Source organism: Cryptomeria japonica, chromosome 3 (assembly GCF_030272615.1).
Source record: "Cryptomeria japonica chromosome 3, Sugi_1.0, whole genome shotgun sequence".
Classification (NCBI taxonomy): Eukaryota; Viridiplantae; Streptophyta; class Pinopsida; order Cupressales; family Cupressaceae; genus Cryptomeria; species Cryptomeria japonica.
In genome coordinates, this window is record NC_081407.1 from 707,545,883 (window position 1) to 707,558,796 (window position 12,914).

Genomic DNA, 12,914 nt, shown 5'->3' on the forward strand with positions numbered 1-12,914 from the left:
TCTGAGGAGCCATAGTACCAACCTACTAACTAAAAATGGGAGGGATTAGCATCCTTCCACCACAATGTCTGATTATTAGATTTTTGCTTTGCTAAAGAACACATCCAACCACCCTATAAGCCAAGACAAAAAAGTTATGGCATCAAAATGCCAACATTTTATAATCTAATTGTTGTTTCTAATTTTGATCCTTCACTTTATGCCAAATTTCAATCATTTAACTCTTAGAGATATCCATTTTAACTTGAATGCAGGCAAGGGTAGGATGGGATAAAGCATTAGTTTCAGGGGATACTGCTAGAAATTAACCTAGAGTATTACCAATGGCCTTTAAATCCGAGTCTATCCAAAATTGGAGTGGAAGACAAGGTAACCTTTCCCACATTAGAGGTATAAAGAAAGTCTTAGAAAGAGGATCAAGAGTTGGATACCACAACTTTGACAATAAAATTATTTTCCCACAAAACAATGGTCCTTGAGCTTAATTTTTGGCTTGACCAATGCCAGATTCACAAAAAATAACAAAGAACCCTACACATGGATAAATATCCACAATTTTTATAGAAGAGGCATCCAATTTTGAGATACCAAGGAATAGAGAATTGACTAGCTAGGTTAGTGATAGTGAATTTTGCAAATTTAATGCATTTTGAGAAAAATACTTTTCTCCAGCCAATACATCAGCTCCTAAAACCAATAAGCAGATTTTGTTGGAACAAGAAATTGCATAAGCACCAGGGCAGAAAAAACCTACATCCTTACCGAGCTGTTTAGAAACACCATCCAACTCATTTGCAGACTTCCCTACATTGGTGAATGAGAGGTGGTTAGACAGCGAGAAAAGAGGAGCTGCAAGGTTGCCATTTGCAATCTCTCCTCACACATTATGAGAGCCACATTCACTTGCCCAGATCTTAGCAATACATTTGAACCTAACTAATTTGAAGCTTCCACCACCCTTTGATCCCTTGCAATAGTTGCAGATAAATCCTTAGACCTGTAGCAAATGCAATAGCTGCCAAATTGGAGGGATTATGGTTTACAATAGAAATGGGTTCCATTGTGCCTTTGGCTAGCTTCCTTAATATTTTGCTAAAACTTCTCTTCCTAGATTTTTATTGTCACATAATGTTTTTGTTGTAATTGATAAAGAGGGAAAAGTTTGTGGGATACCTTTCTTTATTACACCTTTATCTTACAGTTGTGGTTATTATTGGGGTTCTTGAAAATCCCATAGATGTGACCCATGTCTAATGATAAAAGCATAATGGGATTTAATTCAATTTCAAACTAATGTAGCAAATTATGAGCATTTGCAAGCATATCACATGACAGTATGCAGCCAACATTATTTCATTGGATATGTGCATTGAGCACCCTACTTCCTAGTTGGACACCATGATATCTTTTTTCCATCTCGATGATGACATTCAATGGGGACAGACTAGATGCTTGGATTTGCAGTCTAGAGGTGTATTTCAAGACTCACACAACCCATACAAAGCCATGGTGCAATATGGTTGCTGAGGTTCATAAGAATGATTAATCTCTCATTCGGTAGGAAACTCACATCCAACTTGTAGTGCAACAAAGCAGCTGGGCATTGACAATCGGATAATCTTCAAGAGACATTCAAGAAATTCTTTTATGCCCTTTGGCATAAAGAGGAGATAATTGGCACATTGGCATCATCTTCGTGGAGGACACTTTAGTGTACTAGTGTATTGATCGAATTCAACAACCTCTCCATGCAGTTGTAGGTGAACGTGTTTATGAGCTAGTTTGAATCAAGTTTATCTTAGGGATGTTTTCTCATCTTTGAAAGAAGCTGGACCTTTTAATCATCATGTCCTTGGAGCATCATTTCTTTCTTTCTTTTAAGGTTGAAGTTGAACAATAGAATGAACCTACAAAGTCTAACCAATCTTTTCATCTTAGAAGAAGAGTTCATTTTCTATCCCTATTAAGTCTTCGAACTGTTGATGGTGTTTTTACGCACTATGCAACATAAAATAAAATACTAAGTATTCTATCCTCTCTTGAATAAAGGCTCCCAAATGCTAAGCTGCGTGATCAAGTGGGACGATTCCAGGGTTCTTGAATGTCAGGTCTTGACATGCTCTTGGATAGACTCAGTTGTATATGATGTGGTATTGCTGGTTTCACAAGGTGGACTTACGTTGAATGCCTGAATGCTGGTATGTGGGATTTCACTTGGTAAAAAAGGGAAAAAAGGATAGAGGTTAGGAAGCTATTCTAATCCTAAGAATGTAAGAGCAAAGGACAATCTTTGGTGGAATTCAACTAAGTCTTGCTTCAACATGCAACAAACATATCCACAAGGCTAGTGAAATCTCCTAAGAATAACTATATGATTTTCAAATCATCACCACAAGCATAGACACCATCAAGTTGATGCATATCAATGAAGAAGCGATAATTGAAGTTAAGCTTTAGCTGAATGATTCTAGTTAACTACATAGGGCACTTTACCACCGGCAAGGTGTTAGTAGTATGCATATACAAACTTCACCATTGATTATACATAAGTTCTTCCATTCATCTAATTATCAATATCTAAAATGAAGATCCAGCAAGAAACCATGCAATTGTAGAAGAAACAACACATTCCACCATAACTTCAATGAAAAGGAAGTTTATTTAAAACTTTGGCAACAATTTCTACCTTCTCTTCCTACTCTACTCTAATTGATTTCTACTCACTATCTATTCACTATTCACTATTAATTTACAAATGAAGAAGTGAGGCCTTTTATAGTGCTCTCATTACATTCAGTGGCTCAGATCAATTTGAAATCAATGGCCAATATTGAAAGATAGAAACCCTATTGCAAAGCATTTGATGTTCGACCAATGATAAATTTACAATTGATGGGACACATGTCCTTTTTAGAAAATTCAACCAATAGCTGACAGCGGTAGGTACATCAAACTTTGTGCCCATGCGGTAGTTCTCTCTTTGATAGATGAGTTAGGTTCATTGAATCTGGATGTCTTATTATGAAATGATATGATTGGATAAGCGATGACTAGGCACCACCTCAGTGTGCTCGATCTTTGTAACTCATCACAAGTGTGTGAATGAATGAAGCATATCTCTTGACAACTCAATATTTTAAGCTCCCGATGTGATGATGACTTTGCTCATGTTGATCTTCTAACTTTGATTAACTCTTCTGAAACTATCTCTTGTCTTGAACATTTGCATTCTTGAGCTTTCATCTGGCTATACTGACAATGATTCTTGGATTTCCGAAGGAAATTCAAGATTGTGAAAATTCCACCTTAAGTGATTGATGTTGAGAGTTGCTCCTTACGTTGATTGCTTGCATTAGACCTTATCTTGGACGGACGGACGGACCTTACTTCCTTCGTCTTGTAAGAGTTGTCCAAATTAGTTTTATGAAATGCTATTTGCTTTGCAAACAAAACTTTATTGCCTAAGTTAGGATTCATAACCTTAGCCAAATCTCTAATCTTTCATCAAAATATAATATGATCATGATAATAATTAGTCCCCATGAATGCTTAAAGATGACCAAAATGCTCTACTTTAAAGTTTCTAAGACAAAAACCTCATGAAGGAAATAAACAAGAAATTAAATGTCACAAAATGATGCCTGATTTTGCATAAGAATGATGAAATAAGCTGTATTTCAGACCTGCGCACTGTTGTACAATAGTCAGAAATTTCAATTTGGTTACCACTAGACCAAATTGTCTTTATAGTTGAGTGCACTCTTGATATCAGCTGCTGGATTTTGTCAGGCTGTTGATGTATGCGTAATAATCTTTTCCAAGTTCGATATAGATCAGCTGATAAGTGTTTAGAAAAGACAATATTACTTTGTAATGACAAAATCGCATTTTGGGAGGAGCCAATTGTTGACTAATCTTGAAACTTCGAATGTCTTCACCTCCACCCCAATCAAAGTCGCTCTCAATCAGACTTTAAATTCGCTGTAGCATGTAAAGGATCGTTGCTCTGCAAGTGGGTATTCGCTGAAGTTTGTAGATGAAAGCCTTATTACTTTCAAATCGAAAGTCGCTATCAACGAATACTTGATCAAGGAGAGATCGCCTGGTCTTTAATTCGCTGGTGTCGAAAGTCGCCACCTTTATGATGATCAATATGTTGCATCTGGAAAGCAATTTGCAATAGCTTGATGATGATTAAGCTTAGCATTCAGACCATAATCGCATTCTTTTAAGGGAAAATCCCCATAGTTTTGAACTTGGCGCAGTTAGTCATCAAAGTGACTTCGCTATAGGCTAGGATCAAAACTGTCTTTCAAATGACTTTGCCTTTTCCTGGACACCCATTGCTGTCTTAAAGAGATCAGTAGCAAGATCGATCATGTGTTGATCAAATGAAATGATCAACATAAAGTTATAATCGTTTACACAAATTCGATACCTCATCACAAGCATTTGGCAATTCTACTCAATGAAATTCGATTAGGACGACCAATACCTTGGCTGCCTCTAATATTTAATGTCTCACCATTGACTTTCAATGGTAAGACAATCATTCATTAAATGTGCTGCATTTAGAAACTTCGAACTTTGCACCTCAAGCCTTGGGATATAATTGCTTTATAAACATTTAAAAATGTGAGCGATTCATATTAAATGCCTTTGCCACCTTCATTCATAGCTCAGCTTTGAACTTAAAGTCATTAAATTAAATTCCCTGCGTTAAGAATCAAGACGTAGTTGCCATTTTTAAATGCATTTCACTCATATGTCAATTCCAATTCAGTACATTTAATACTTGCAATCATCTTCGATTTTTTAAAACTTGCATCGAATAGGATATAGAGATTGTATCGTGGAAATACCAAATCTTGAGGTGGCGTCCTCAAATGCTCATCGTTCATTGCATTCATTAAATGACTTACATCATTTGAATTTCAAGGCGTGGTTCTCCTTTCTTCACAATCGAATTTGACTTGATTGCTCTCACTCATACATCATCGTGGTCAAAGGACAGGGCTCATGTTCAAAGGACGAAGGGTCATGTTCAAGGGACGAGGGTCTTGTTCAAAGGAAGAGGCTTCCGTTCAAAGGACGAAGTTCTTAGCTATAGAACGCCTCAACGTTTTCCATGCCTTAGCCAAATTTTTTGATTTAAAATGATCCTTACTCACTCTATGCTGAAGTGGCATTATCAATGCCTTAAAAACATTTTCAATCTCCTCCATAATGCTTTGTGGGGGCCAGCATACCACAAAAAAAGCTTCTAACTTTTCCACGTCAAAATTTGGTGGGGCCAGCAATGCCACGTTGTGAAGGGAATCAAAGGAAATTATAATGTTTTAAAAAAAAAGCTTGTAAAATCTCCCTGTTTAAATCTTGTGGTGGGCCCAAGCATGCTACATGGGTGGAAAGGGAGAACCAAAGGTGATAAGGTGAAAGGGGGATAGGACTTATGGTGGGAGGCATAAGGGGTTAGGAAAGGGAGGTCGGGGGGGGGGGGTGTAAAGTAGGGGGTAAGAGGGGTAAGTTAGGAGCTACGGGGTTATAAGGGATAAGGAAAGGTAAGGGTGTAGGACAGGTGATGGGAGATTGGGAGGTATAAAGGGTAGTGAAGGGAGTTAGGATAGGATAGGGGTAGGGGTTAGTGAGGAAGGAGATAAAGGGAGGTTTAGAATGTAAGGTATGAATTAGGGCATAGGAAATGGAAGTTGGGCGGTGGTGAGGAAATGTGGGTAGGATAAAGGGCAATGGAGCGGGTAAGTGGTAGGTGAGAGGTGTAAGGTAGGATAGGATAGGATAGAAGTTATGATAGGTTAGCAAGGAGGGCTATGAAGGGTGTAAGGGGGATGGGTTAGTATAGGATAGAAAGGAAGGTAGTAAAGGAAATAAAGGGATAAGGAAAATAGGATGAGGTTAGGATGTAGGGAGTGGTAGTTATGAGAGGTATTATGAAGTGGAAGATAGATATGAAGTGGGGTGAGATGAAGGTAGGGTGAATATGGAATAGGTAAGTGGGTAGGAGGTTGAGGGAAGTGGGAGGTGAAGAGATGGTGGAGATAGGTGAGCTGGAAATGATAAGTGAAGGTAGAGAAGGGTAGGAAAGGGAAGTGGAAGAAAGGGAAGTGGAAGAGGTGGTATGAGGGAACAGGTAGAAATGAAGGAGGGGCAAGTATAAAATATAGGATGGATGGAGAATAGGAGAAGGTGAGGTTGGAGGGTGTGAGATGGAAATGGGAGGAATCGGGCTTGGGCACCCACTGGTAGTGCTGGGAGAGGCAGGTCGGCAGCTTGGTTGGGCAAAGGAGGTGTTGTGCTTGACTTCATCCTAAAGAGAGAGACTTGTCCTGATCATAGCTTAGCCACCTATGATACCACACTTCTTCAAAGCAATGGCTAACAGCTAAAGGAGTCAAAGACTAACCTAGAAAGAGAAAAAGTGGGGGTCCCCATTTGCAATGGGGCGATGTGTGAAAACGTCACAACACTAACCTTGCTAACACATCATTGAAGAATTGGAATTCTTCATAGGGTGGCTCTAATAAGGGTTTGGCTTTTATCTAGAAAGGGGCAAACATTTTTTTTATGACAAATATGGTGAAATTCTTCTACCAAACTTCATTTCCTCAAATAATGAAGGGAAAGACCCCTCTTTACAAGAAAAAAATTACAATCCAGAGATCAGGAGATTTAGATATTTAATTCCGATGCTTCTTATCCTTAAGTCATCTTCATTGTTGAGATTCATCTAGGAAACAATCAGAAATATTTCTTTGGTTGTGATTGCCAAATTAGATGGGATTAACAGAGGCTATTGCTATTGCCCCTAGTTGCGTTATTTGGAACCTCCTTCAAATACAAGGTGTTTTGGATGGTTCATAGTGTATGAAGGTTTTGATCTCAAGGCATAGTTGGGTATTGTGGTTTCTTTCTCTCTTGGTGAGGACCCTTTATAGGGGTTTCTTGGGTGTTTACTTTTAGCAAAGTTATGAGACTCAGACTTGGCTCGGACTTGGTAAGCATGACTTGACTTAGGACTCAGGACTAGGCGAAGACTCGACAAATTGAAAAACCCAAGAAATTTGGAGATTTTTAAGGATTTAAAACTTATTTCATGCACCCTTTTTTAAATAAACCTTAAAGACACAATAACATCAACAAATAGAAGCTAATTTGATCACATACACAAGTATACATCAAGCACATAAGTATAAACACAAATTGTAGCTGAAGGAAATAACACACTTAGATATATAAATATTGTCAAATTTATACAAAATTCATGGAATATGAAGTCCATGACATCAAAAGTTCCAGACAAATATCAGAACAATAGCTAGAAGTCTATGGCTCAAAGGAGCTTGCATCCTTCCTACAAAGGCATCTAAGGTAGGTCCTAGATGATGTAGCAGCCATAATATTATTTTAACTATGAATATGCAGAGATTTGCAACAAGGTATATGTATTATATAGATTTTTATGACAATGATTCATCATTGGCCTATTACTTGCTTACACTTATATTTTGATAAGGGTTTGGGGGCAACACCAAAATGAGGTTGAGGGTAGCACCCCTAATGGGGGTCTGAGGGTGAGAGAAAGAGAGAGAGGTAGAGAGAGGGGATAGAGGATGAGTGATAGGTCTAGAGTTTAGGGCAGATAAAGTGAGTGAGATAGAGAGAGCGAGAGAATGTTGATAGGAGCCTTCTGATTACTGAAATTTGACTATCTAAAAATTTATAAGACGTTATAAAACCTAGAATTTGCATTATAACTCCTAGAAATCTGAAACAACTCTCAAACATCTTGCCAATATATACATGAAATTTAACTTCAAGTACAAGTCACATTTCCCTTGACTTATACTTAAATGTTATATTTCATCTATATATTCTAATGAAGGGAATGGGACTGACTTGAAGACAAAGATGGGGAGTTAAATACTATATTTCATGTCTATTCTGGGGGGCATGTTATAAACCAAAAAAGCATTGAAATTTTGAGGCTTAAATTATTTGTTTTGTCTGGCCGAGTACAGGTGATCAGGTGATGAGACTTGCCTAGACTTGGCAAGCCTGGCAAGTCTGTCAAGCTCGGCTGAGTACAAGTATGAGCCCCTGGGACTCGCCGAGTCTGGGTGAGCCCGTGCGAGTCTCATTTTATTGACAGGCTGACAACTGAAAGAGTTGTGTAGCATACAATTTGATTGGAAGTGACTGATTTCCTTTGAAGGACCAGATTTAAAGCTACTTTTCAAGAAGGTACCTTCTATTTAGTGAGGGGAAGTTGCAACTGTGTAGTCAAGATGCAAAGCTACTTTCCAAGAGGATAACTCTCCTTTCATTATGGGGAGGGTGTGAGCTTTTAGATAAGATTAGGCTTTCATTGTGCGAGCTAAGGCTCAACGGTTTTGGAAGGATGTGAATTCTTTGCTCATTGGGGTGCAGGTTGAGGTAGTTTCTTTCCTTGTCTATGTAGGGGTTAGATATTTGTTTTAGTCACTAATGCTTGGCTATTGTGAATCATTTTACTTCTTCAGTAATATTACTAATATAAGATGCAATTCTTTGAAAAAAGACTGGATTAGGGGAGCTAATCATTGACACTGGCAGCATAAACTTGATTTAGTAGAATCCATTAATTTCGAAAATGAGTTCTTAAGGTAAAACTTTGGATGCCATTTAAAACAAAAAGTATTTACAATGCTAAATGGATATCAAGTTACTTTGTTTTAGAAATTTGTTTACAAAAATATACCTCTAAGTTTTAGGTACCTGTTTATGAGAGTCTAGAATTAATGTTGAGTTTATTTAGGAGAAAGACTTGATTGCTGTACATTTAGATATTTAACAGAATACCTTAGATGGTACATTTTGAGGAGCATGTAGCAGATATCAAGGGAAGAACCAATACTACAATATGGAAGAGTCAGTTCATATTAACTGAAGAATATGTCCACACAGAAGAAGAACCATAAGGTAAAATTGGATTTAGCAAGAGAATGGATATTCCATTTTGTTTTTCCATAATATATAAAAAGAGATATGAATGAATGGGCATTAAAGAGGAAGGTGATGAAATAATGACATATAGTGAAGATATTTTTGAGCTTTTTGGATATTTTCTTTTTGCAATTCAGAAATGATAATGTGAATATCGAATTTGCATGCCATTCTTATTGGCTGCTCCAAACAGACTTGTGGTCTAGGAAGGGCTAAAGATACCAGAATGGGGTACAGTATAGTTGTGGATGCTCACACACAACACTTACAAATGTGTGAGCTACAAAGAACAAAATCTTAAAACAGCATTTCATTAATCAAGAGCCAAGTGACCAATGATTATTATCCTGAAGCCCCAACTTTACATTTACAAGAGCAATGCATAGCATAAAATTGTGAAGACAATCAAAAAATATTTACAAAGAGGAAAAACGCTGTACATATAGATTGCCAAAAGTAAGCAATTTCAGTCATGGATTTAATAGGGTTTTATCCAAAAAGCAAATCTTAAAATAGACATCTTCTTTTTTTGAGTAACTTCCTCGCACTCAAGATGGGGGTGAATTATCACATTAAATATTAAAGGGAAACCACAACAAATGATAATTTAATAACTTGCACAGCTCCAAAAGAATTTTAATTAAATAAGAGATTTATTAAAATCCAAATGCTGAGAAAATCCCTACATGTTTATCCCTTCAAAATATGGACCATGAAATTCCCTGCTTAGATGTTGAATGGACAGAACATACACCCGAAAAAACTAAGGGTATCCAATCTTTAAGTATTGATGGTCTTCTTGCAAAGTCGTATATTGCCAATAATGTACGTAAAAGTGAATAAATGTCACGAGGCAGGGTAATTTTACAGAAGTTAATAGAAAATAGTGATTTTTCATGCAACAACAAAATGCAAACAGTTGGATGCTTATGCTTATTATCATGCAATAAAGAGGGATAGCATAGTTGTTGATTTCTATTATACCTGTGAGGCCTAGAAAGGTCTTGTAATTGAGGCATATATGTTGAGGAATTTAATATATGTTTTGAAGGGGATAGAAAGGGCCTCAAAAATTAGTCAGACGGCTTGAGTTTCAGATCTTAGTTCAAATGAACTGGGATTTTAAAAGCTTGATATTGAAAGCATCAGTGTTTGGGGATTAAACCAGGAAAGTTCTGGAGATTATTACACAAACCAAGGCAATTATATTTTAATTGATGAATTTTTAAAGATATTTATGTTGAAATGTCTATTTACACAAGATTATCTTTTATTTGCTGTCCTAGTCTTCTGCTTAATTAAAGTTACCACGAACTCAATCATGATATAGTATAGTTGGAGGACAGTGGTTTGCATAAAAATAGTAAAATACTAATGTTCTTAACAACTGTTCAAGGTTCATCAGCTATTTCTGCTGTGTTTGATTTATTTTGCTTGTGGTTTATTGAAATTGAGAAATTCTCATTTGTTGGAACTTAGAAGTAGGGATAAGTCTGTCAGATTTGTGTCTGATACCATGGTTGAGTGCAAGTATTGTATTTACTTTTCAAATACCAAAGTTGAGAGGACACCGATACAGATTTTCTACGTTCCTGATAAATGGGTTTGCTTTGTTGAACAGAGAGGCATCTCAAAGTTGATATAACTTGTGACAGAATCGTGGTCAGTGGAATGGCCATATACCTAGTTTGGTGTCATGAATCATGACAACTTTTGAAATCACATTAAACTTCTAGAGAACTTGCTGATTTGTAGAATGGTATTTGATGTGCAATTTTGGTATTTTGTATGATCTAAGATTGTTGGGATGAATTTTCATGTTCATTATAATTACTTAACTAATAAAAAAATTAAACACATTTAAGGTATGCAGATGGGGGGTTATTTTACAGAATTGCAAGTAGTTTTAATGAAATGTTATTTTATAGTACAATTGCATTTGCAGTGCCATTACATGTGTTCGTGCTTCCTTTTTTTTTTTGTTGGGGCAATCTTGTTTACATGGGGGTTATTTTACAGAATCGCAAATAGTTCCTAATGAAATGTTATTTTTTTTAGTACAATTGCATTTGCAGTGCTGTTACATGTGTTCCTGCTTCCTTTGCTTTTATTGGGGCAATTTTGTTTTACTTGGATTGAGACACAACATTCTTGGCACATGGGCATGATTGTATAACCTTTTCTAGATTTTTTGTTTTAGGTTGGACCACAAGCTATTATTGTTGTTTCCAGAGATGAGGATATGGATTCAACTCAGAGTAGCTCTGAGGAGGATGACTATGAAGAGGGTACCGAGGACAGTGAAGACAATGCAGCTGATTTGGGAACTAATGATTCCGATGAAGTGTACATGAATAAGAAAGAATGGCCGGTGAGACAGATGCCTTTCTAAATTCCTTTTGGTTGGTTCTATTGACTATGTTATTGTAATGCTAGGTCTTCAGGATATATGTTTTTCAACTGATAGATAAATGCCGTGGGCAGGTTGAGGAAGCTTCTTCAGCCCAGATTGATACACATGGATATCATGGTATTGCAAATAGGCAACAGGAAGTTAATGCAGAAGAAAGATTAAACCAAAACAATGGTGGTGTTGTTTCAATTTCTCAGACTGCATTTGAATTTGTTGCAAAGCTTGCTAGGGGCTTGCTTGGATTCCAAGGATCAAATGTGCTTTTAAACATGGCAAGTACTCAAGGTGAACCTTCCCAGAAACATATACTCAATAGCACTGAACTGGGCATTTGGCAAAAGCAGGAGCTCATAAGAGGTTCGGAGTATCATCTGTCAGAGTCTGTTTCCATGAATGCTGGGGATGGATTGAACACTATATATGGTTCAGCAGTTTTGCTAGGAGGGATTGAGGAAGCAGAAATACAGGCTTCAAAAGATGAATTAGAAGACACTCATAGTAGAATTGAAGATCAAGGCTGGAATTTCAGAAAGGGTGTCACTGATTCAGAAAAGTTGACAATCCATACTGTTGAAAAGCAGAAAAAAGAGGAAGATTATTTGTCTAATGTTTCTGCCCTTGGCAACAATGAATTTGGACACTTCAAACAGTTTGACAGTGTTACAGATCCCAATGACCATTTCTTCTTTGATAAAACCAGCCAGGTATTTTTACTTGAGACATTTTTCTCCTTCAGTGGAAAATTATTTAACAAGCATTTAGGAAGATGCATTTGTGCTTATAGGATTTCAAAAAGAATAGCAATATGTGGTTCCAAAAACTTTGACTCTTGTATGCAGTCTAGCAGCCAGCGTCAATGGATAAAGAAAGTACAACAAGAATGGGCTATCCTAGAAAACAATTTACCTGGTAAGCACTGCGGGCTTAAGTTTGAAAATTATTTGTGGGTTATCTTTACCTACATTCTGTAAGTGATATCTTGAGTGATTTATGATCCTTAGTTTCTTGGGAATGTAGTTTTCTAATGTTTAGAAACATTTAAGCTTGGTACTACCTTGTAAAAAACCAACCATTTTTAAATCAATGGAGAAGCTTCTTGCACAATTTTCCAGAAATATTCTTTTATCTGGCATGGATTATCAAAATCAAGTTGATTTGTCATGGGTATGATGTTAGCTCATCCCTTCCATGTTCTGGATTGAATACATAATAAATCTTACTTAACTGGACAAATTCTATTTATGTTCGAGTTTATGAAGTTGATTTGTCATGGGCATGATGTTAGCTCATGCCTTCCATGTTCTGGATTGAATACATAATAAATCTTACTTAACTGGACAGATTCTATTTATGTTCGAGTTTATGAAGACCGAATGGACTTACTTCGGGCTGCAATCACTGGAGCAGTTGGCACTCCATATCAAGATGGCCTTTTTTTCTTTGATATTCATCTTCCAAATGAATACCCTCGTGTACCACCTGTAAGCATATTTTTAATACC

The 12,914-nt window shown here is 36.8% G+C and overlaps 1 protein-coding gene across 4 annotated transcripts in view; it reads left to right on the forward strand.

The window, feature by feature from the left end:
- The window catches only part of LOC131066526 (probable ubiquitin-conjugating enzyme E2 23), a 48,576-nt gene that overhangs the window by 34,435 nt on the left and 1,227 nt on the right, over window positions 1–12,914 (forward strand). For all 4 annotated transcript variants that reach the window (XM_059218540.1, XM_059218542.1, XM_058001303.2 and 1 more), the window contains exons 4-7: window positions 11,201–11,371; window positions 11,485–12,117; window positions 12,253–12,322; window positions 12,755–12,894. In XM_059218540.1, coding sequence (XP_059074523.1) covers window positions 11,201–11,371; window positions 11,485–12,117; window positions 12,253–12,322; window positions 12,755–12,894 — 1,014 coding nt within the window. The remainder of the gene's footprint in view (window positions 1–11,200; window positions 11,372–11,484; window positions 12,118–12,252; window positions 12,323–12,754; window positions 12,895–12,914) is intronic.